The sequence below is a fragment of the Solanum verrucosum genome, unplaced genomic scaffold (assembly GCF_900185275.1).
Source record: "Solanum verrucosum unplaced genomic scaffold, falcon-dt-bn FXZP01000238.1, whole genome shotgun sequence".
Lineage (NCBI taxonomy): Eukaryota > Viridiplantae > Streptophyta > Magnoliopsida > Solanales > Solanaceae > Solanum > Solanum verrucosum.
The window spans coordinates 3,571,207-3,593,999 of NW_026020630.1; the positions used below are offsets into that span (position 1 = coordinate 3,571,207).

A 22,793-nucleotide genomic window follows, 5' to 3' on the forward strand; every position below is an offset into this window, starting at 1 on the left:
AATAGTATCATTTTTTGAAACGAACTTATAAAAAAAAATAGCCATTCTTTTTCAATTTAGTACTTGACATATCCACGTAATAAAATTCAATATTAGTTTAACTTATATATACTGTCACTATAAAGGATTTTTAAAATCATGGCATGCCTTTGTCAATCGGACATCCCCATTGGACCGAGTTGCGTCGCTTTGGGACCCTTAATGGAAAAATGCTTTCTACGAAGAATTTTTTTATATGCAGGGCTCAAATTTAAGGCCTCTAATTAAAGGAGGAACAATTTCATTTGTTGCACTGTTGGTCCTGCTTAGGAAACTTACATCTAAATATACATCAGGTAAATTACCTAGTTATATAATTGTGTAAGAGGGAATTTTTTTTTTACACAAATTTATATAAGCTACTAGAACTCTTCATATCATTGGTGTAAGAAATTTCTTAACTTAAACTCTTTTCTTTTTTTTAATATATATACACGACTATTTTATTTTTTTAATATATATACACGACTATACTATTAAATTAAAAGTTGTTTCTTTATTATCTCATTTTCTTTCTCTATTCTACGAAATGACCGCACAATATAACTTGTGAACAAAAGCTCCAATAATAACAACAATCATGGAGTTTCATGACCATTTTTCTCAAGAATTAGCTCTACAACAACACCAACAACAAAACGTCGATGATGACGTTTCGGATCAGTCGATGAATTTCAACGTAAAGCTAAGTCAACAATATAGGGACGATGTCAATAACAACGAGCACAACAACAACAACAACAATAATAATAGTAACGTTTGGGATCAGAGCGAGAAATATAAAGCGGATATTTTGAACCATCATTTATCGGAACAGCTTCTTTCTGCACACGTGGCTTGCCTGAGAATCGCGACTCCGGTGGACCAGTTACCGAGGATCGACGAGCAGTTGACGGAGTCACAAAATTTGGTGGCAAAGTATTATGTTGTTGGTCAAAGTCAACGGTCTCTTGATGATAAAGAACTTGATCAATTTATGGTAATTTTACTATTTTTAAGAACTTGATCTATGGCAAATTCATGAACTTTTTTATGATGTTTAAGATTTAATAAATAGTAATAGATTTTAAGGGTTAATTATACATCAGTTGTTTTATAAGGTATTTTACACTATCAGATTATCTTGATTGTTGTAATAGATAATCTGTCTTGTTTTTAAGATTAAATCTCACAATTTAGGATGATTTTGGTGTAAAAATTGTGAAAGAGACTTCCTAGCTTGTTTTTGTCGGCAAGGATCAAACAAGTGTCCCCGTGTAAAAAGTCTTTTCCTGAAAGAAGTCATAAATAGATCATGTCCATTATTTATACTATTATTAAGTTATGTCTTATATATGTCTAGCGGATGGTGAATCCTATCTAGTATTTGAAATTAACTTTGAGTATTTTCTCGGTTTTCAAGAAAGGGTTTAATGGCTATAACTTAAGCTCTTAATATATATTTGTATGTACAAAAAGTACTATTTTTCGAATAATGTTCAACTGACTGACCTTCAACATACGTCACTATATTGAAGTTTCGATATTTTTGTGGTTGTTTCAAACCTCAACAAAGGAATAAGAGGGTTCATCATAAGATTTTTTGTCATTTCGATCGGTGTATATAATTTAAACTCTTTTTGTTAATAATTATGATGTAGGCACATTATGTTTTACTGCTCTCTTCTTTTAAAGAGCAACTGCAACAACATGTTCGTGTCCATGCAATGGAAGCTGTCATGGCTTGTTGGGATCTTGATCAATCTCTACAAAATTTAACAGGTAATTAATATAGCCATCTTTTATCAGTACAGGTTCAACTGAATTTAGTATTTTCACTACAAAATATCGATAGACATACTAATACATTTAAATCCTATGTTTTCGAAGAATATGAAGTTTATGTATTCATAGTCAAATATTTCTTAATACATATACAAAATCTACACAAATGATTTTGGGCTCCTATGGATGCGCCCCATATTCTTGATTAGTATTGATCCATATAGCCGACCCCAACTTATTTAGTACTAAAACATATATAATTGGTGATGTATCAAATTATGAACTCGTAATTTCATAATTACATCGAGTTCAAGACTACTAATACTTACAGATTGAACTCATCAAGTTTAAATTCTCGACCCGTGATAGGGGTAGCATCAGGAGAAGGTACAGGTGCAACCATGTCAGATGATGATGAAGATAATCAAGTAGAAAGTGAGACATATTGTCATTATAATGGAATTTTAGATGGACAAGAGAGTAATGGTTTTGGTCCTCTTGTACCTACTGAAAATGAAAGATTTTTAATGGAACGTGTGAGGCAAGAATTGAAACAAGAGTTCAAACAGGTAACAATTTACTATGTCTTTCTAGATTTAGGATGAGTTTTGTATGTAGGTTCAGTTGAATTCAGTACTTTCAGTTATAGATATATGTGTAGTTAAACATCTTGTGGTTGCGTCAATTAAAAAGTAGTATTCAATTAAAAAATCAAAGAAAGACCTTATTCCTTTCGACTTGATGTTTTCTTGATTTTTACATAAGGTTGATATTACTTATTTTTCGTTTTCCTTAAGGATATAATAACTAGACTCAATTTTTTTATTTGAAAAGAAAAATTTTGCTTTTATTAGCTGGAGTTCAAGTGTACTCGTAATTCTTTCTTAAAAAAAAAGTTGAAAGTTTGATCTTAATGCCTTTTAAAAACAATTTTTTTTAGAAAAAATATTTTAATAAGATAACGCTCGTTATAAATTTACTGATTCTAAATCTTGAATTATATTTTTTTTCTGTTAATTTTTTATTTTTTTTTGGTTTTCTAGGATTACAAGGGGAAGATTGTTGACATTAGAGAAGAAATTTTAAGAAAAAGAAGAGCAGGAAAGCTGCCTGGTGACACTACTTCTGCCTTAAAAGCTTGGTGGAAATCACATTCTAAGTGGCCTTATCCCACAGTAAGTACTACTATACACATTAAGTTACGGGTTCGAATTGTGAAATTAGCTATTATGTTGGTGTCAGTCGTCAATTAGGCGGCCCACATTATGCGCCTTCTTGGGGCACGGGCAAATGTAGACATTAAGTTACAGGTTCGAATCGTGAAATTAGCTATTGATGTTGGTGTCGGTCGTCAGTTAGGCGACCCACATTATGCGCCTTCTTGGGGCACGGGCAAATGTAGACATTAAGTTACGGGTTCGATAGACTAGCACTTGAAGTTATTATTGACGTAGAATTTAGAAACCATATTAAAGTTCAAATCTTGAATTCGTTTACGTTTTAAGGTGCAACCTTTCAGTATACCATAATTTGTTTTATTATTAACTAAAGAATTTAACACATAATTTATGTAAGATATGCTAGGCAAGCCCTAAACGTTGGGTGTTGAGCATGCTTAGGACGTACAGTGGGATGCTTAGGGCGCAAGTCTCACAAAACTAAGCCCCACACGGGCCATACATGAGTCTCGGGCGTCTTGTTAGAGCTCTCCCCCGGGGCGAGTCCCAACATTACGTGAATATGGAATGATTTGTGTATCGAACTGTCTTATTTTAGTGCATAAAACTTAACTTTCTTATTGTTTATGTTATATATAGGAGGAAGATAAAGCAAAATTAGTGAAAGATACAGGATTGCAATTAAAACAAGTCAATAATTGGTTCATTAACCAAAGGAAAAGAAATTGGCACTCTACTCCATCATCATCTTCTACACAGAAAAGCAAACGCAAAAGGTAGATTAATTTACTAATTAGTTAATTATTGTTACTCCAAATAAAATATTTTACTAACTTTATCCTAATATTTTGGTAAAAAATATATAGTGCAGGTGAAAAATCAAGAAATGATCACTTTACATGACAGGGAGAAGTGAGCATATCATGTATTAAGTGGAACTTGAAAGAATACGTTTGATACGACGAAAGTCATTTTCTGTTATGTAAAATACTCTCGATGTTCGATTAGTGAAACGGATTTTCAACTTATAAGTTGCGAGTGCATGTTCATTCAATGTCTCAAATTTTAGACTTTATATGTATATATACAAAAGTCGGATGAACTTAAAGTGTTAGATTTTGATTTAAAATGGTTGTTGTTTTGATGTGCTATACTTTTGTCTATAGGAAATCTAATATTTGAAGTTCTTTAGATTTTTATAGCGATCTCAAACTTTTAGTAATAACTGAGTTTATAGTAATTAAATATTCAGAAAATTTCTTAGTATATAAACTACGGAATAGGGTCAAAATTATCCCTGAACTATGCGAAATAGACCACTTATACCTTCCATTACATTTGGGATCAAAAATATCCCCGCAGTTATCCCAGGAGACCACAAATACCCTCAAGAGTTAACACCCCAATTTTTTTAGTGACGTGGCAAGCCACATGGGACTAATCCCTCCACCTAAGCATTGCCAACTAAGATTCACTACAAAAGAACTTGACTTTTAGTGGCGACAAAGTCGCCACAAAATCCCAAAATATTGCCACTAAAGGTTATGAGTGATTTTTAGTGGCGACTAAGGCTCCAACAATCATTCGCTAGTAAAACCTATTTTTTCTACAAAAAAATATGATAATTAATTTTCGATTGCGACCTAATTTTCTATAATAAATAACTTGCAATATCCATATTAAAAACATCCAATATTATTACGAAATATAATCAAAATTACTTCTCGATTCAAATCTCCTACTATATATATATATAATGCATCATTGTACATTTTATACATTTACATATGACATAAAAATAAAACATATAGTGTCTTCAAACTCCTACTTAATCGATATCATATTTGGTTTTTTAAAAACAATGAAGAAAAAAACACAAAATTAGAATTTAATGTTAAAAACTTTTAGTGACGATTTTATGGGCTTTTGTGGCGACTGTTGTTACCGCTAAAGGTCTAGTTCTTTTTGTAGTGAATCCTAGTTGGCAACACTTAGGTGGAAGGATTAGTCCCACGTGGCTTGCCACGCCAACAAAAATTTGGAGTGTTAACTCTTGAGGGTATTTGTGGTCTCTTAGGATAATAGCAGGGGCATTTTTTATCCCAAAATGTAACGAAGGTATAAATGATCTATTTCATATAGTTCAGGGGCAATTTTGACCCTTTTCCATATAAACTATAAAGTCTGAATAAAAGTTACTAGGGTTCACAATTTCACATGAATCAATAAATAACCCTCTATCTCCGTCCAATCAAAGACACATCCATGGATTTAAACTTCATGAGCTCGAATTGAGATTCCACCACAACTCTTCTAATTTATTGGAACAAAAAATTCATTGTTTATACGTATTTGATGAAAATTTATTTATATAGAATCCAAGTAAAAGCTTTCGAATGATAAGTACTCCTTTTATCTTTTATTTTTAATAGGGAGTATTTTGCCCTTAATATATAATTTGTGTCACAAATTCAAATTTAATCGAACTTCAATACCAGAGTGGAAAACAATAAAAAAGAAGATAGTACTCTAATTATATTAATAACATTTTCAATACTTTTAAAATAAAAAAGTGTCACAAACCATTTTTGCTCTGTTTTTGAGCAATAACAGGGACAGCGAACCTAGCTGAGAAATTACACAAAAGCCCATCTTCTTCCCCATGAGCTCCATCATCAAAATTCAGAGCATAACTCTGAGCATCATACTGAAATTGAGCTTTCGATTTCTTCGAATTACGATTCATTTTTCTTAATAAATTCTTCAATATCACCAGCCATGACTCTCTGTGCTCTGTTTCATGATCTTGTAGCAGAGATCTGCTGTGAACTTCATTACCTTTGCCCCAATTGAAACAGGAAAACTTTAAACAACTACACAATCCACATCCAGTTGGAGAAGATGATGAATCGTAGTAGTAATTAGGAATTTTGGTTTCTTGTTTGGAATCGGTAATGGGAATATAACTATTCATGGTACTCTTGGTTTTTCTTCTTACTCAGAAGTTTCGAGTTCAAATTCTAATTTCGAGCACTGAATGAGAAATCAAAAATATGTATGTAGGTGTGTGAAGACGGAGTATATATATATATATATATGTCGGCTTTTAATCAGAAGTCTTGCGTTTGGACCAAGAGGGCGGGCCTTTGAATCAATTGAATTCAAAATGAATATCGAATACTGAAAACGAGAAATAATATGTTTGTATGTGTTGGGAGGAGAGTAGGTGAAGGAGGAGAATGATGGGAATTTGAGAATTGGTGAGTGTTTACTTATATTGTATTTGTTTGTGCGTGTGGGATGTGTGTGTGAAGGGATAAAAAGGAAGTGAGAAGAGGAAAAGTGGTTGCAAATTAAAGGAAGATTTAAGAAATATTAAACCAATAAGAGTAAAAGGAAGGTTCCTTCTTTTATTTTAAAATAAATAAATAAATAAAATCTATTGTGCCATTTACTTTAGCAAAAACAATAAAAACCTAATTGGAAAAGGATAGTTGTTTTTGTTTTTTTTTTATATCCACATAAATAAAGAAAAAAAATGTGTGTGTCAAAAAAAAAATTATTTGGTCCGGAGAAATAGGTTAAAAATTGATATACACATAGCCAAATTATAGTTGAAAAGTCTATTACAACTTTCATTGTTATAATGGAATGAATAAAATTTCCTTGTTAAATTAAAGATCTCAAATTTAAATTTTAAATCATAGAAGAACATTTCTTTACTCCTTTTTTTTTGGGTTTGACTTAGATTATGACTAGAATAGATATATTATTTTGTAGTATAATTAAATATATAAAACACTTCCTAACAAAAACGATTTTATATCTAGAGAGAGTCCAATCAAGACTTCTGATTAAGAATGTATACCGTGTGGCCGGCAAAAAAAATATCTTATCAGTTAGGTATAGTAATTACCACAAGTCTTCAAAGCAAAGAAGAATTAAAACAGCGTTGACAGTATTCGTGTCTACAACGTGTGGAATGATAAATGAGTGTGTACGATGCAGTTCATTAATTAATTTTTTGCTTTCATGTTGACGTGACATATTAATATTTTCTTGAAAAATAATATGAAGAGAAAAATAACTTCAAGAGATCATAAAACGCTTGTATTGTTGACAATTTTATTTATGATTTATATATGTTTTTAATTTTTTTATTAATGTGTGTGAGTGAAGCTAGCCGGGTGGAGGGGTCTAATTATAATTAGGTTTCTTATTAATATGGATATTGAAATAATAGTAATTATCAAATATGATGAAAAATATTTGCTAGTAATAATATTTAAAAATTTATTTGTCATATTCAACATCCTAATGGCAACTCATGATGCTGACTTAGTTCTCACTTCCATTAAAGTAATGTATATGCTAGCTATTCTTTTGTGTCATCTTCCTTATCTATTTCTTTTCTTTCCCCCCTTTTTTCCAACATAAACTAATATCTTGAGATCTTATCAAAAAGTATGAGTCATAAAAGAGTCATATTCTTATCCAAATAGAGATTCTACTAAGATTTTATATATTCAAAATAGATTGTTGTATGGAGTGGAGTGCTGGTCAGTCAAAGCTTCTCATGTTTAGCAAATGCATATTGCAGAGATGAGAATGTTAAGGTGTGGTTATATTAGAAGCGATACAATTAGAAATAAAAATATTTGAAATAAGATGTAAATGACATTCGTGGTGACCAAGATGAGAGAAGCGAAACTGAGATAGTTTGAATATGCGAAGAGAAGATGCATAGATATACCAGTGAGGAGGTGCGAGAGATTGATTATAGAGGGTACGCAGAGAGGCAAGGGTAGACCAAAAAAGTATTTGAGGAGAGGTAATACAACAGGATATGACGCAACTTCAAATTACCGATAACATGATCTTAGATGGGAAGTGTGGAGAACACGTATTAGGGTAGAATGTTAGTAGATAGTGTAGTGTTGTCTTGCTTAGGATAGTTGATGCTTGGCAGCATACTACTTGTATTACTGTAATTCTTGTTTTTGATATTCATCAATATTTATTATTGTTTTCAATAATCTATCCAAATATATTGTGTATTGTATTTCGATTGCTGCACTATTTTATTGTTGTTGTTGCTCTATTATGATAGATTTTGTATTTGTTTTCTTGTGACATGTTATATTTTCTTCGTTATATTTCGATATTTTGTATTCATATTGATGAATGATTATATCTCAATGAGCATTGGGGAGTCTCTTATTAGTGCTTTCTAACGAGAGATATTTCATGTTCAAAGCTTGAGAGCGAGATATTTTTTTATTAAAAATGAAGGAATATTTAAAATCGAGCACGCCTCTATGGTTTCTCTACTATGAAGATGAAATACAATGCAAATAGAAATTTTCAAAACCAAAATTCAGTCTCTGAGTTCTGATTTCTTTCTCCCCTAAATTAGAGGTAAAACAAATGATTTGCGATGGATTGGTAAATATTCTTCAATTCTTAATTTGAATTAAACTCTCAAATTAACACCTGAATATGAACTCGTATTTAGTATGGAGCATTTTATCTCATAGCCTCGAGTTTGAGCTCTGAATATGAGCTCATCGAAGCATTTTATCTCATAATCTCGAGTTTGAGCTCTGAATATAAGCTCGGCGAAAGATTTTCTCCCATAGTCTAGAGTTTGAGCTCAGAATATGAGCTCGTCAGAAGCGTTTTACCTCCAAAGTGGGAAATCCCGTCCCAAATAATAAGCATAGCAACGCAAAGAAAACAGAGAAACAGCGAAAAAAGGCAAGAATTTTAAGATTATAAATCTATGTACAGAATCAAACTCAACTGTAATTTCATCTCTATAAAGGAAAAAAACAACAAAACAGAGTAAAATTACCACACAAAAGCACTTAACTTGCAGCAGCTACTTCCCTCACTGGCATGGATTTCACCGGCGGCGAAGGAGGAAGTCGAGAGGAGAAATTCCTCAAAGGAGCAATTTCTTCATTATCATCAAATCCATCTTCAAAATTCAGCGAATAACTCATCGGATCGTAACGGAAATCAGTAGAAGCGTGTCTTTTGTGTCGATTCGATCCAGTTCCGACGAAATTCAGAACGTTTAACACCTTATCTTTTAATTTTGGAAGGTTACTAGGTTCATCGTTGTTGACCCAAATCAGCGCCGGATTCTCATCGGACGATGACGGCGGCGGCGGCGGAGGACGGCGGTGAGGGAAGCAACAGGAGAAACAGAGGGAGTTTTTGAGTTTCTGCTTGAGAGATGGAGTAGGAACGGAGAAATCATCGTTTTCGTCCATTGGAGCTGAGAATTGAGAGTGAAAATGGGCGAAGGAAAATTGGGGATTTTACATAGAAAAAGACGAAAAGGGACAAATTGACCTGTTTTGGTTCCCACTGTTTTGTTAACAAACTTTGTGTGTTATCCTTATCTGCGGCTATTCACAAGTGGTATTGTATATACTGGATCCGTTCTAAAATAGTTGTTCACATTTTGATTTTTGAAAGTCAATTGAATTAATTAGGATATTTAAAAATTATACTTATAAATTGTAATATACAGAACAAGATGAATGTATCATTTGCTTGGACCAATTTAGGATTATGTGTAATTAGAGGCGGATTCAAAATTTCAACTAAGAAGTATTAAAATATAAAATTGTAAATTCGTATAGAAGCCAAGAAATATTAATATGTAATATATATGTAGGGATGTTCGTGGTTCGGTTTGGATCAGTTATTGATTAAAACCAAAACCAAGCCAATCTAAGAAGTATTAAAATATAAAATTGTAAATTCGTATAGAAGCCAAGAAATATTAATATGTAATATATATGTAGGGATGTTCGTGGTTCGGTTTGGTTCGATTTGATTCAATTTTTCTGGTTTATTCGGTTTGAAGTAATAATTTCTTTATGAGGAAGTACGTATCTCGATAGACATAAACCCTAGTACATGAACAATCCACAAAAAATTTATTGTCGGTTCAATTAAGCAATTAAGTGATACTAAAGTTATCATTATACGAACAAAGTGATTCAATTAAGAGAAAGTGTGACTATTTTTTGTGAAGATTGATAGGTAAAGATTAATGGATTTTGATGGATTTAGACTTGAGATTGTTATAGTTGGGTTTGAGAAAATGGTAGAGTAAAGACTTGAGTTAATTAAAATTTAACAAAATATTTATATTTTATTTATGAATAATATATAAATAACTATAAAATTTATATATCTAATTTATCGGTTCAGTTTGGTTATTTTTGCTGTTGTTTTTTAGTAAAACCAAAGCCAAACCAAATAATATCGGTTTTCAAAATTTAAAACCAAACTTTTTTAATCGGTTTGATTCGGATTGCGGTTCGATTTGGTTTTTTAACCATAACCATGAACATCCCTATATATATGTATAAAAGTAATTTTATTCTAACAACAAAATGTAGTTTTTTAAAGAGGTGTCGATCGTTATCCCTGTGGCTTCGCCATTGCAGAGGCGTATCCAGGATTTCGGTAAGATGGGTGCACGATAACGAAAAAATGTTTCTTAAAACATTTGATTTAATTATATAAAAAAAATTATAGTGCTAAATTTTTTAAAGAATTTTCAATGTAACACACTTGAAAATTTTGAAAGATTTAAGAAAAAAAACAAAAGAAAAATTAGTTGAAACATCACAAGTGTAACCGATAACCACTTAGAGAGGTGTTGCTTAAAAACAGAAGATAGATATAAGATTTAAATTTATATCCACTCAGAGAGGTGCACCCTATCATCATCATATTATTATATGATACTTTAAACGTGGATTCACATATCTATATTTAAATATATTTTTAACATATAACACTACTATATATAATCTAGAGAGGGAAGCATGGGTTCACGTGAACCCACGATGCCCTCTAGATACTCCCCTGTGCCATTGTGTGTGACAACCTAATGCAATTACCTTGTGGTCATAGGTTCCATTCAAAGTGTTTAGTGTCATGGTTTAAGTCTAGTGCAAATTGTCCTTGTTGTCGAATGGAAATCTTTGATCGTAATCTTTTCTATATCGTATCAATATTATATATTTATATATCAAAAGATTGATAAACGTTTTAACTAATCCACAAGGCGTCTATACTATAAAAGGTTTTGAATTTTTTTTGGGAAAATGCATAAGTACCCCCCAACCTATGCTCGAAATCTCAGAGACACACTTATTCTATACTAAGGTTCTATTACTCCCCCCCCCCCTCCCCCCCGAACTTATTTTATAAATAATTTTCTACCCCTTTTTGACCTACGTGACACTATCTTGTGGGCCCATCGCGTGTTGACATTTTTTTCAAGGATAGTGTCACATAGGCCGAAAAGGGATAGAAAATTATTTATAAAATAAGTTCAGAGGGGTAATAGGACCTTAGTATAGTATAAGTGTGTCTCTGGGATTTCGGGCATAAGTTGGGGGTACTTATGCATTTTCCACTTCATGAAAGAACAAAATAGTTAGTGTGCAACAATACCTAATACATTCAATCAAATGCAGGTTAAAAAAATATTTTACCAGAAATTATTATACCTTATACATCACACTAAACGACTTTTATATTGTTTTCTCAATGAGTATATCAAATCTAAATGTGACAAATAAAACTAATAAGTATGTCAAATTTAAATGTGACAAATAAAATTAAACGGAGAAAGTAATTCCTAAAATATCTTAAGGGCTAATTACTTTTAAATTAGGAAATGATTATTTGAACCCGTTTGACTCATGAAAATTATTAAATTCATAAGTTTTGAGCTCATAATTATATTTTAAACCAATATTCAAACTTCAAAAACAAATATAAAAAGGTAATAAAACTATAAATTGAAAAAAAAAAGTATTTCACCCAAATTTCATAAAACTAATTACATTATATTCCTACTCTTTTTCAAATTACAAACATCGCTTAAAGTTAAGGATTTCTGATACATCACGTTCTGATTTCAAATAAATCACTCAACTTCTGATACATCGCATCCTGATACATTACCTTTTGTTGATGCAAGACACATCTGTCTCAAAACATCAATCAATATCCTGATACATTGCCGTTATTGATACAAGACACACCTATCTCTATAGATTGCATAAAAGTGATGTATTTGAGAATAGTCAGAGTAGAATCTTTTGTATTTTTTCAAACGGTAGAATTTTTTAAAGAATATGATAAAAAAAGTTGTGTATTTTAGTAACATTTTTTTGAAAAAAAAAAAAAAAAACCTAGGTGGATTTTGGGGTGGATGGGAGTGGGGTGGGGTGGGATTTGCATTTCGCCATTTCCTGGGAGGTTCCCGGGAAGACGGTCAAAACTCCCAAATTCTTCTTTCCTTAATTTGTACGACATAGACTAATTTAGAATGTTTAGATCTGAACAAACATTTTAAAAAGAAGAAGAAGAGGAAAATTCAAAATCCCTTTGGATAATTTCTTGTTGTTCTTCTTCTTTCTCAGTAAATCTTGGCCTGTACATAAACCCCATATACAGATTGACTCAAATAACATACAAAGATTTGATTTTGAATGTATGAGATTGTAAAAACATGATGGAACTCAAACCCCTTAATTCAGTTCCATCTATAAAGCCACCACCAGGTCACAATCTCTTCCCAACACTCAATCCACCAGAAAAGACTCTAACTTTCCATAAATTTTTGGTCCTTTTCCTTACTTTTATAGCATATGCAGCTTTTCATGCCTCTAGGAAACCACCTAGTATAGTAAAATCAGTTCTTGGCCCTGAGATCAAAGCTCATAATGGTACAGATAGCACCATTGTTGCAACTGGATGGGCCCCATTTGAAGGTGCTAGTGGGCCACATCGTTTAGGGGAGCTTGATCTTGCATTCTTGTTAGCATATTCAATTGGGATGTATTTTGCTGGACATATTGGTGATAATATTGATTTGAGGATTTTTTTGACTGTTGGAATGTTGGGTAGTGGGGTTTTGGTGATTGCTTTTGGTTTAGGTTATTTTCTTGATGTGCATTGGCTTGGTTTTTTCTTAATTGTTCAGATTTTGTGTGGGCTTTTTCAATCTATTGGGTGGCCTTGTGTTGTGGCAGTGATGGGAAATTGGTTTGGGAAGGCTAAGAGGGGTTTGATAATGGGAGTGTGGAATTCAAATACCTCTATTGGTAATATTATAGGTTCTCTAGTTGCCTCATCTGTGTTGAGTTTTGGTTGGGGCTGGTCTTTTGTATTGCCTGGCTTATTCATTTTGGTTGTGGCAGCTTTGGTTTACATGTTTCTTGTAGTGAGCCCTGATCACATTGGTCTTGAATTGGCTTCGAAGGAGATTGAGATGAATGTGGAGGGAGTTGCATTAGTGGGCTCGGAGACGGGTGAAGTGGAAGAGGAGGGAGTTGTGGAACTCGAAATGGAGGGTGCTGGTGCAATCGGGTTCTTGCAAGCCTGGAGATTACCGGGAGTGGCACCGTTTGCGTTCTGCTTGTTTTTCTCCAAGCTAGTGGCTTACACATTTTTGTATTGGTTGCCCTTCTACTTAAGGCAAACAGGTACTTATTTCGCGGAACTTTTACTGGAAAAACTACTTCTTTTGTGATATGTGATTAAGTTTAGGATTGTTTCCTTTTTGCTTGCTAGTTGTAAAACACTGCCGTCCTATTTTCCATATGAATAACTTAACTCGAATGATTAGAACTTGTTACTTTGTACTAACATTGGAGTAGTTGAGAGTTGGAGACACATATGGGTGTTCATTTGCTTCTGCTAGAATGAGAATAGAGGTCGCAAAGCTTTCCCTTTGGCACATGAAACAGTTATGATGTTCAAAATTAGATCTTAATCTGCTGATTTAGTATGACTATTAACATGTATTGCTTTGTTTATGAGTGAAGTACTCCCTGTTCTATGTTGATGACCCAAACAAACGTTCGTTCTGATGTCCAGTTGTGTAAAATTTTAATCTTCGTTTCAGCAACTCCTACCATGGGTTGCATGCTTAAAATTTTGTTGTTATTGCAGTTGTTGCTGGTGTGCAGCTGTCTCACAAAAATGCTGGGATCCTTTCAACAGTTTTTGATATTGGAGGAGTCATTGGAGGGGTTTTGGCAGGAGTCACATCCGATATAATTGAAGCTCGTGGGGTTACTTCCATTGTGTTCTTGTTGTTATCAATACCTTCTCTTCTTTTCTATCGCATATATGGAAGTGTATCTATGTTTACGAACATTGCTTTGATGCTCATTTCTGGTGCACTTGTCAATGGTCCTTACTCCCTTATTACCACAGCAGTTTCAGCAGATCTTGGTACTCAGAGCCTGATAAAGGGGAACTCTCGTGCATTAGCTACGGTGAGTGCAATTATAGATGGTACTGGTTCAGTAGGGGCAGCTCTCGGGCCACTTTTAGCTGGATATATTTCAACAAGAGGATGGAACAGTGTGTTTGTTATGCTAGTTCTTTCAATATTCATTGCAAGCCTATTTTTAATCCCTATCGTGAAAAATGAGATTAAAGGTAAGCTGAACGAAGGGAAATGGCTTTGGATCAGCGCATTTAAAAGGTGATTCAGAACCTCTCGAAGGTAAGCCTACGAATACCTCTTTTTGAATATGAAAATGGCTCAGGATTTGAACCTTTGAAGTAGTGCAGCAGCTCCTATTCTTTTGTATAGATTCTTAAAGATCTCTATAGAGGAGTTCAACAGTAGACTCGCGAAGCTGTTATTCTTGTATGTCCTTTTCTGGATATCTCAATTTAGCTATACACATTTCACAGAACAGTGAATACTTGTTATATTATTCTGTACTATTTAGCTGACTTCGAGTATCATTTTTGTGCCTTTTCGCGTTTCTTGTAGCATGAGATGGATGTGTTGCTGTTCTGTTGAAACATATTAATGAAAGAAATTTATGTTGATGTATAATCTGAAACCTCATAGTTGCTGGTATATACCATTTTCTTACTTTGCATGTTGCTACATTCAATTGTGAACTGAATGTGTTAAACGAACTAGTAAGCAAAATAGACCTGTTGTGCTTATAAAACGCATGCATGGAGATTCTGTCTGTCGAAGATTCAAAAATCTGTGAGGGGAGGAGACGAAGAATGCATGCATGGAGATTTTGGCTGTCGGAGATTCAAGAATCTATGAGGGAAGGAGAGAAAGAAGGCACATGGTCAAAGATGCTTGCTGGCTATACGCATGTAAGCAGATCACTGTTATGTTGCTCGAACTCTCAAAAAAAACGTTGCCACACCATGTGCAAAGGTACTTTCGGAGGATCAAACACACACATCCCCAAGACAGCAGAAAGTATGAAAGTCATTTATCAAGGTTATTACCAACAAGATATTTAGTGTTTCAAACAAGTTGAGGTCAACTATATTAACGGGTTGTGATAGACTGACATCCAACACAAAACTAGAATCATATAATTGCTTTAATAATGAAGTAGTATATAACTATATATTAATCAATGATAATCTAAAGTTTATGCTACCACAAGCTGAATTTTAAATGTGTGCCCTTTCAGTAAAGGGTGCATACAATTGAAGAATGAATTATTTACAAATTTTTGGTTCAATGGCTTGCTCATTTCTCCCTCAAGCTTTTATTCCATCTGCTTCAGTTCTAAATTGGAACATTACAAGGTCTATCTCAGAGATATTTACAAAGTCGAATTCGTTCTCAACTGCTGCCAAAGTTAAATTTTTTGTACGCGATAGCTCTACCCTTCGAGTAAAGATTTCAGATTCTGAAGCCCCTCGGCAGAGATACACTTCCTGATTCTTGATCTTTGGAATACGATAGGTGGTGGTGGCTCGGAGTGAAAACATACCAGGACTACTGTTAAGTTGTCTATGGCACCGCGTTTTTTGGCCTCGTCTACTATTTCCTTGCAGCATAATTTCACATTGTTGTGTTCTTGCAGTCTCCTCCGGGCAAAATCCACTGCATTTTGGTTTCTGAAAACATCCCAAATTCCATCACTGCCGATGATCAGGAACTCGTCCTCCTTAGTCAGTGTAAGCAGTTTTAGTTCAGGTTCAGCACTCAATGGACCACCTTTATCAACTTCCTTCAGACCCTTGATGTGCCAGTTACCCAGTGCTCGGGTCACGCCCAACTGTCCATTCAAATAGCCATCATCGACAAATCCACCCAAGGACTCAACACGTGTTCTTTCATTGACACAACAAGGTCTGTGATCCTTTGACATTTCTATAGCCAGTCCACCTCGAGAGAGAACAGCTCGACAGTCACCAGCATTTGCCACGAGTAATGATCTGCCAATCAGATAATAGTACAGAAAGATAAGAACTAATACTAGACACTGATCTGTAGTTCAATGAAGATAAATTTGTAAGGATAAAGAATGAATGAAACCAACAAAATTCCCTACTTGAAGAACGATACAACTCAATAAGTCAGCGTATGGAGTTATCGGTATTTACTCAGATATGTGATATGGAGAAACTAAAGAAAGCTTCAAAAATACCAAGACAACACGCTGGTTGATTGAACCTATGTTGCTCAAACTCTTCAAAAATACTGTCGATTGTGTATCGGATCCTCCAAAACTATGCACATTTGGAAGATCCAACATGGGTTCAGCAGCATTTTTGGAGGGTCCGAGCAACGTAGTATTGGACTATAAATGAGAAAATAGTGAAGTATGACGAGGTCAATATGCAGGGACTGTTACCTTCCAAATATCATAGCAGTGAGTGCAGTTGTGCCTGAGGACAAGGCAGAATCGAGGGAGCATGAATTGGCAAAAGCAGCATCGGTCTCCAAAAAAGATTTACTGACCACTTTTTCGAGCTTCAAAGGGAAATCTGCATCCTCTACGATGATTCTTGGTAAGCAGTCGCGTACAAATAGTGCTGCTCCCGTTCCACCATGTCCATCAAAGACCTGTCACTAAAACCATTTGCATCAGAGGTCGAAGAATATCGAATACTAGATATGCTACGAATTTGTAGAAAGCTTGGCTTATTACATCTTTTGAGTTCTCCTCCATCTCTCCTATGGAAATCCTATTCTATATAAAGGCGAAAAGTGATTCTCAATTAAAAACTAGTAAAGTATTAGACAATATGTTTGGTGCTAAATGGGTAACTAATAAGATAAGTTTTGTACACCTGCAGGTCCAAGTGTCAGCTCCTATGCCACACGGCCACATAGGTAAAGATGCTTAGTGTACTGAGCTCAAGCAGCTTCATTTTCGAACACTAGTGACAAGTATAAACTACAATGTCTCATGGTTTTTGTGATTCTCTGGTGTGATTGGTTGGACTACAATTCTAAATAATTATGGTATCTTGTTGGCTTCTTTTTTATGTGAGCAGGGGTCATGATCGGGTATGCAAGATTTGAGAACTCTAGATCATCAGTCATCACTAATGCTTTTTATATAGTTATATTTGATTATTATTACAAATCTTGCGCTATTTTGCAATGGCAGAATACCTAACCCTCTCAAGTCTCACCCTACCCCCACTCAAACTTGGCAGATATTATTAGTTGCACATCTAAACTATTCATTGTCCTAATTCTCCCCTGGATTTGGCTATTTCATAGCATTTACCCCGAAATTCTTTTTATCAATACGACAAACAAATCTTATAGTGAGTAAAGAACAAATGCACATACTAGTAAATTGAGTAAATATTTAAGTACAAAAGCTCGTGATGCTCAATGAGTTTAAAGAACTTACTCCATAGAAGGAGATAGCTTCCTCATCACTAATACTATGACCAAAGTTCTTAGCCATGTCTGCAATACAGATGTGAGTATCTTCCATATCACGACGGCCTCCAATATCAGACCACTCTCCGGACCTAAGAGTTGGGAGGAATTTATTGAAGAGTATATGCTGACGGTCTGCAATAGTCGTATCCTCAGATATACTTTCCATCTGAAGAACAAAGGAAAGAACTTACTTGTAAGGTAATGAATAAGTTCATAGGCATGTCACAATCAGCTTAAATGTTATACTGCTGTTCAAGTGAACTTTCTATTTAGAAACGAAGCTAAAAAGAGTTATTTCAGCAAACAGTACAGAAGGAGCATAGGGACATGAAGGTGTGATACTACTCAACTATGTTGCTCAGACTTTCCAAAAGTGCTACTGCACTGTATCGGATCATCCAAAAATACACTACTTTTGGAAGATCCGACACACATATGATGTTATTTTTGAAGAGTTCATGCAACATAGCTACAATCATCATCAAGAATTTCCATCTATGAATAACTTTTGACCAGAAAGACTAATAACACCGTATAAACAGATGAAAAAAATTCTACCAAAATCCCACACTTCACTGGAAGAAAGAATCCCGAGAAGTGAAAATTACAAAAGATAAACACCCATAATTAATAAATAGACCATCTAACAAAAGTTGACAAAATCAAAAAGGAAAAGAGAAAGAGAAACCAAGAAAAAGACATGTTGAGGATAGCAAATAGTAGAGGAACATGAAAGCCCCAAGCCAGCATAATAACAAAAGATAATTGAGAACACAATTATTGTTCCTTCAAAGTACATCGCCGATAGTAACTACACCTTAAAAGAAGAAGAAAAATCAAATCTTGCAAGATTATTGAACAAAATCCCAAATTGACCAATTTCATTATGACTAACAGCTCTCAACATCCACTTGCAAACCCAAAAATGCATAATTACAGCAAGAAGTACACCTCCATCTATACTAGTTAAGAGTCAGCTATATCAACCCTTTATATCCATATACCAGAAAACAACTTAAATGTTGCAAGATTATTGAAAATTATTTCCAAATGGACCTCAACATTCATTTTCGAACCAAAAACATCTCTAAAGCATAATTCTAAATAAGCTGGAGTCAACTATATGAATCCTATCTATTCATATACCATAAAAAGATTATGTCTTGCAAGCTTATTGAAAAGATCCCAAATTAATTACACTAACAAGTAACACCTCTCTCTTTCTTTTGAGCCGAGCGTCTATCAAAAACAACTTCTCTACCCCCACAAAAATAGAGGTAAGTCCTAGGTACATCCTACCCTCCTTATATCAGAAACATCCTCTCTACCCCACAAAGGTAAGATGTAAGGCCTGTTACATCCTACCTACCCAGATCACACTCGTGAGATTATACGGGATATGTTATTGTTATAAACAAGTAACACCTCTCAACATCCACATGCAAACTAACTGGCGGAGCCAAAATTTTCACTAAAAGTATTCATAATATAAAAAAGTAAACACACGAAGAGATCAAGTGAATTCAACATCTACCACATATAAACAACAACAACAACACCTATGCTTCAAATCCCAAACAAGTTAGGGATCGACTATATGAATCACCACTTCTTCATTTAAGCTCATTTCATACACACATAAGAAAAAGTAAACACACGAAGAGATCAAGGGAATTCAACATCTACCACATATAAACAACAACAACATCTATGCTTCAATCCCAAACAAGATAGAGATCAGCTATATGAATCCTCACTTCTTCATTTAAGCTCATTTCATATATACATAAAAAAAAAATTGACCTTTAGTGTAAACAGGGATTCACATGAACCCCTTGTACCCCTAACTCCACCCAACCCAACAAAACTTAGCCCAACAGGTAAAAGAGATAAAATAAACACTAATACCTAAAAAAAAATGGAAAATTACTATATAACACATATATGATTAATAAAACAGATCCTTACTGGGAATGAATTTCTCATCACAGCATAGCTAGAAGATGAGTTTTTTTCAAATTTCTCTTTATGAGTATTTGGGAATTCACTTTCTATTTGTAAAGATCTGATCTTTTCACTGCAATCAGTCTTGGAAATGTCCAAATTCTCCATATCCTCACTCACTTCCTCTGAATCTTGCACACACATTACTGTTTATATCAGTTTTAACAGGAAAAAAAATGGTGTATATTTTTTTTTCCACTTTATTTTCTGCAAGTTGTTAGGTGATTAAAAGTTGCTGAAAGCTTTGTGAAGGAATAGAGAATATCAAGAATTGAAAATTTGATGAGAAGATTCTTGGAATATGTAAAGGGGTCAGATGGAAATTGATAAATCAAGATTATATATAACTCTGTATAATATAATGTATATATATATAATACATACAATTACAATATAGAAGAGAGACAATGAAAACTTGAGAAGTTTCCAGAATTATTTTTTTTTCAAGAAAAAAGTGGGGTGTATTACTGTGAGAAAGCAATGAAACAGGGGCTTTCCTATTTGTTTTTGAGGTTTTTAGGTGTATTTTTTTTTTCCTCTTTTAATTTTTGTTGGTTAGTATACTTTTTTTACTTTATGGGAAGCTTTGGGGGTGCTAGTGGGTTTTTTTTTCCTATAATTATAATTGGCATAATATAATAAGTTAAATTTGACTTTAACGGATAACTAAATATTGCAATTTTGACAATATAAATTTAGATATTTTAATTTGATTTCGATTGGTAATTAAATATTTTATTTTGATTTATTAGTGTTTTGTGAATGTCCGACGTTGAACGTGACACATAAATTTTGAGAGTGTTTAGATGATCATTTTGTAAGTTATAGTGTTTACTTGACGAAGTGAAGACGAATAGAGATATATAGTTGAAATGTTTACTTGTCACTTGAGATCAGATTTGAGTGTCTATTTATATATTATACGAATATAATTACTCATTGTCAAACTTAGAAAAGAAATAGAAAGAAAAAAGAAATATTATTCTCGATTGTCATCTATATATATCATGCTAATGTGTGATATAGTATTGATCAAAATTCAGTAATCACTTCGCTATAGTAATTTAGTTGATTTAGTGTAAACTTCTAATTATATTAATGTATAATTATACTTATTGTTATATTTGATACCATGTCCTTACAGTTAATTATCTTTTCGAACAATTTTGTTATGCTTAACTCTCTATTTTTATAATATAAAAATAAAATTTATATATATTTTTTTCGACTCTACTTATAAAATTACGCAACTTTGTTTACAATCAATATACTTGAGTTACACAAAAGGTAATTCTTTGATTGATAAAAGAGCAAGGAAATGACTCATAGATTCCACTTTTAATTTCATGAACCAAACATCTATTGAAAAATGTATATCAACTAAATATAACAGAACACATATTTAAGTATATATATATATATATATATATATATATATATATATATATATATATATATATATTAATGCAACTCTAGAAATGAAAGAGTAGAAAATAAAAAAAATAAGAAAAAAAATGGGGAAAAGAGTAATGGGATGGTATACCTAACTTAATGATATACATTTATGATATATGAAACACGTGGTAATATTAAATTCCATATAAAAAAATTTAGCTTTTCAATTGAGTGATTGTCAACTTGCTATTATTCATAAATAATTAATGCCACATTTATATCCACATAATAAACGTGTCAAAGAAAAAAGTTCATTTGTTTTCTTTTTGGAAAGGAGAGTATGACAAATCAAATTTACATAAAAAAAAAAGTAGTACTATATAATTATTCTACTACTCCCTTAATATTATTTTTTCGTTTGGAACAAAATTCTTTAACGTTTAGAGTTAATTTTTGAGATTGAATAAGCTATAAACTTATTAGATCTTGACACATAATTTATATTGCACTAATGTTGAACCTCTCGTGTGTATAGCTCTAAGCATGTTCGATGGTTTAATTAGAAAATTCGCATAGATAAAGTGTAATATTTATTTATATATAGTTATCGTCATGTATGATTTTCACATGATCGTTTTTAGTACTTGAACAATTTTATTGCCTAAATTAGATTCAATAATTATTTTTTCGCTCTTTTTTTTTTTGTTACGAAATAATTACAAATTTACAAATCATTAACCTAATTAAGAGTAACGTGAACTTAGAAAAGTTGGTACGTATACACAACTTATATAACTTAAATTTATATTTATCAAAATGAAAAATAATAAAGCTGTTGGAGACAAGTAATGTTGCCCTTATTAAAAGTAAAAATGATTAATTAAGAGTCAAAGTTTGCTAATTAGCCAGTGTGAAAGCAATTAGATATGATGTAACATAAGATTTTCTCCATATTTATACATGGGAAATGAATTATATTATTGGGCACGAATTTGGAAAGTGATGTAATTATGTATTTTTATAACTTGGTATAAAAAGGAAGAGATTACGATATATTTATTTTTTTCTTTTGATGATGCAAGAAAATGACATTAGATATTTTTGTAACCATAAAGGAAAAGATAGTGAAGCACTTTAGAATTCTAATCTTTGAAACCACACTTGAGGTCGCGGTGATGGAGTATTAAGTATTTTTTTATTTTTTAGATATAAATCTCATATATTGAGTTTTTGATATGAAATTGTTATTATCATGGAGTATTTTATATTCAATGTGAGATTTCTTGATGCAGAATTGAATTTAGTCTGTGGCTATATTACGGGGAATGAACATTGAGTGGGAAACAAAAATAAACTAAAAAATATGATAGAGTGGTTATTAAGTATTTTTTTATTCTTAATTAGATATTTCGAATTAGAATTTAAGAGTGGATTTACAGTGTGATTTTTTTACGCCAATTCAAATTAGTTCAATCAAAATAAATATCGAACACTGAAATTTTTTTTAAAAAAAAATTCTAATCTTGAAAAATAGGAAAAACAAAAAAACTTTTTGTCATGTTAGATGGTCCATAGCCTAGTCAGTTTTGATTGATGTCTACACAACAAACAAAGACTAAAAGAAAGGTGTGGATTCCTTTCTCTCATTCCCTTTTTTTTAAAACATGACTTAATTATCA

At 32.8% G+C, this 22,793-nt stretch overlaps 5 protein-coding genes across 6 annotated transcripts; 2 read left to right on the forward strand and 3 right to left on the reverse strand.

Annotated features, from left to right (window-relative positions):
- Nucleotides 1–526: 526 nt before the first annotated feature.
- Nucleotides 527–4,180, forward strand: LOC125811616 (homeobox protein knotted-1-like LET12). 2 transcript variants are annotated; one of them, XM_049491136.1, is made up of 6 exons: nt 527–1,018; nt 1,680–1,800; nt 2,173–2,372; nt 2,847–2,978; nt 3,621–3,757; nt 3,848–4,180. In XM_049491136.1, exons 1-6 carry the CDS (start codon nt 620–622, stop codon nt 3,882–3,884), a joined length of 1,026 nt encoding a protein of 341 aa, XP_049347093.1. In that variant the 5' UTR covers nt 527–619; the 3' UTR covers nt 3,885–4,180. The 2 variants fall into 2 exon arrangements, with proteins under 2 accessions (XP_049347093.1, XP_049347094.1); XM_049491137.1 differs by lacking the exons at nt 3,621–3,757; nt 3,848–4,180 and adding an exon at nt 3,114–3,608 and having other exon boundaries at nt 581–1,018; nt 2,847–3,008.
- A 1,311-nt stretch (nt 4,181–5,491) lies between these two features.
- Nucleotides 5,492–6,175, reverse strand: LOC125811666 (uncharacterized). The gene has a single exon (XM_049491191.1). It carries the CDS (start codon nt 5,953–5,955, stop codon nt 5,557–5,559), a length of 399 nt encoding a protein of 132 aa, XP_049347148.1. The 5' UTR covers nt 5,956–6,175; the 3' UTR covers nt 5,492–5,556.
- Nucleotides 6,176–8,723: 2,548 nt separating this feature from the next.
- Nucleotides 8,724–9,330, reverse strand: LOC125811649 (uncharacterized). Its single transcript, XM_049491174.1, has one exon. The coding sequence runs from the start codon at nt 9,257–9,259 to the stop codon at nt 8,849–8,851; it is 411 nt and encodes a 136-aa protein (XP_049347131.1). The 5' UTR covers nt 9,260–9,330; the 3' UTR covers nt 8,724–8,848.
- A 2,925-nt stretch (nt 9,331–12,255) lies between these two features.
- LOC125811721 (putative glycerol-3-phosphate transporter 5) lies at nt 12,256–14,883 on the forward strand. Its single transcript, XM_049491259.1, has 2 exons — nt 12,256–13,510; nt 13,980–14,883. The coding sequence occupies exons 1-2, from the start codon at nt 12,535–12,537 to the stop codon at nt 14,522–14,524; spliced, it is 1,521 nt and encodes a 506-aa protein (XP_049347216.1). The 5' UTR covers nt 12,256–12,534; the 3' UTR covers nt 14,525–14,883.
- A 584-nt stretch (nt 14,884–15,467) lies between these two features.
- Nucleotides 15,468–20,054, reverse strand: LOC125811965 (probable protein phosphatase 2C 27). The gene is made up of 4 exons (XM_049491513.1): nt 19,684–20,054; nt 17,681–17,881; nt 16,667–16,878; nt 15,468–16,247 (listed from the first exon to the last, which is right to left on the reverse strand). The coding sequence occupies exons 1-4, from the start codon at nt 19,861–19,863 to the stop codon at nt 15,689–15,691; spliced, it is 1,152 nt and encodes a 383-aa protein (XP_049347470.1). The 5' UTR covers nt 19,864–20,054; the 3' UTR covers nt 15,468–15,688.
- Nucleotides 20,055–22,793: the final 2,739 nt, after the last annotated feature.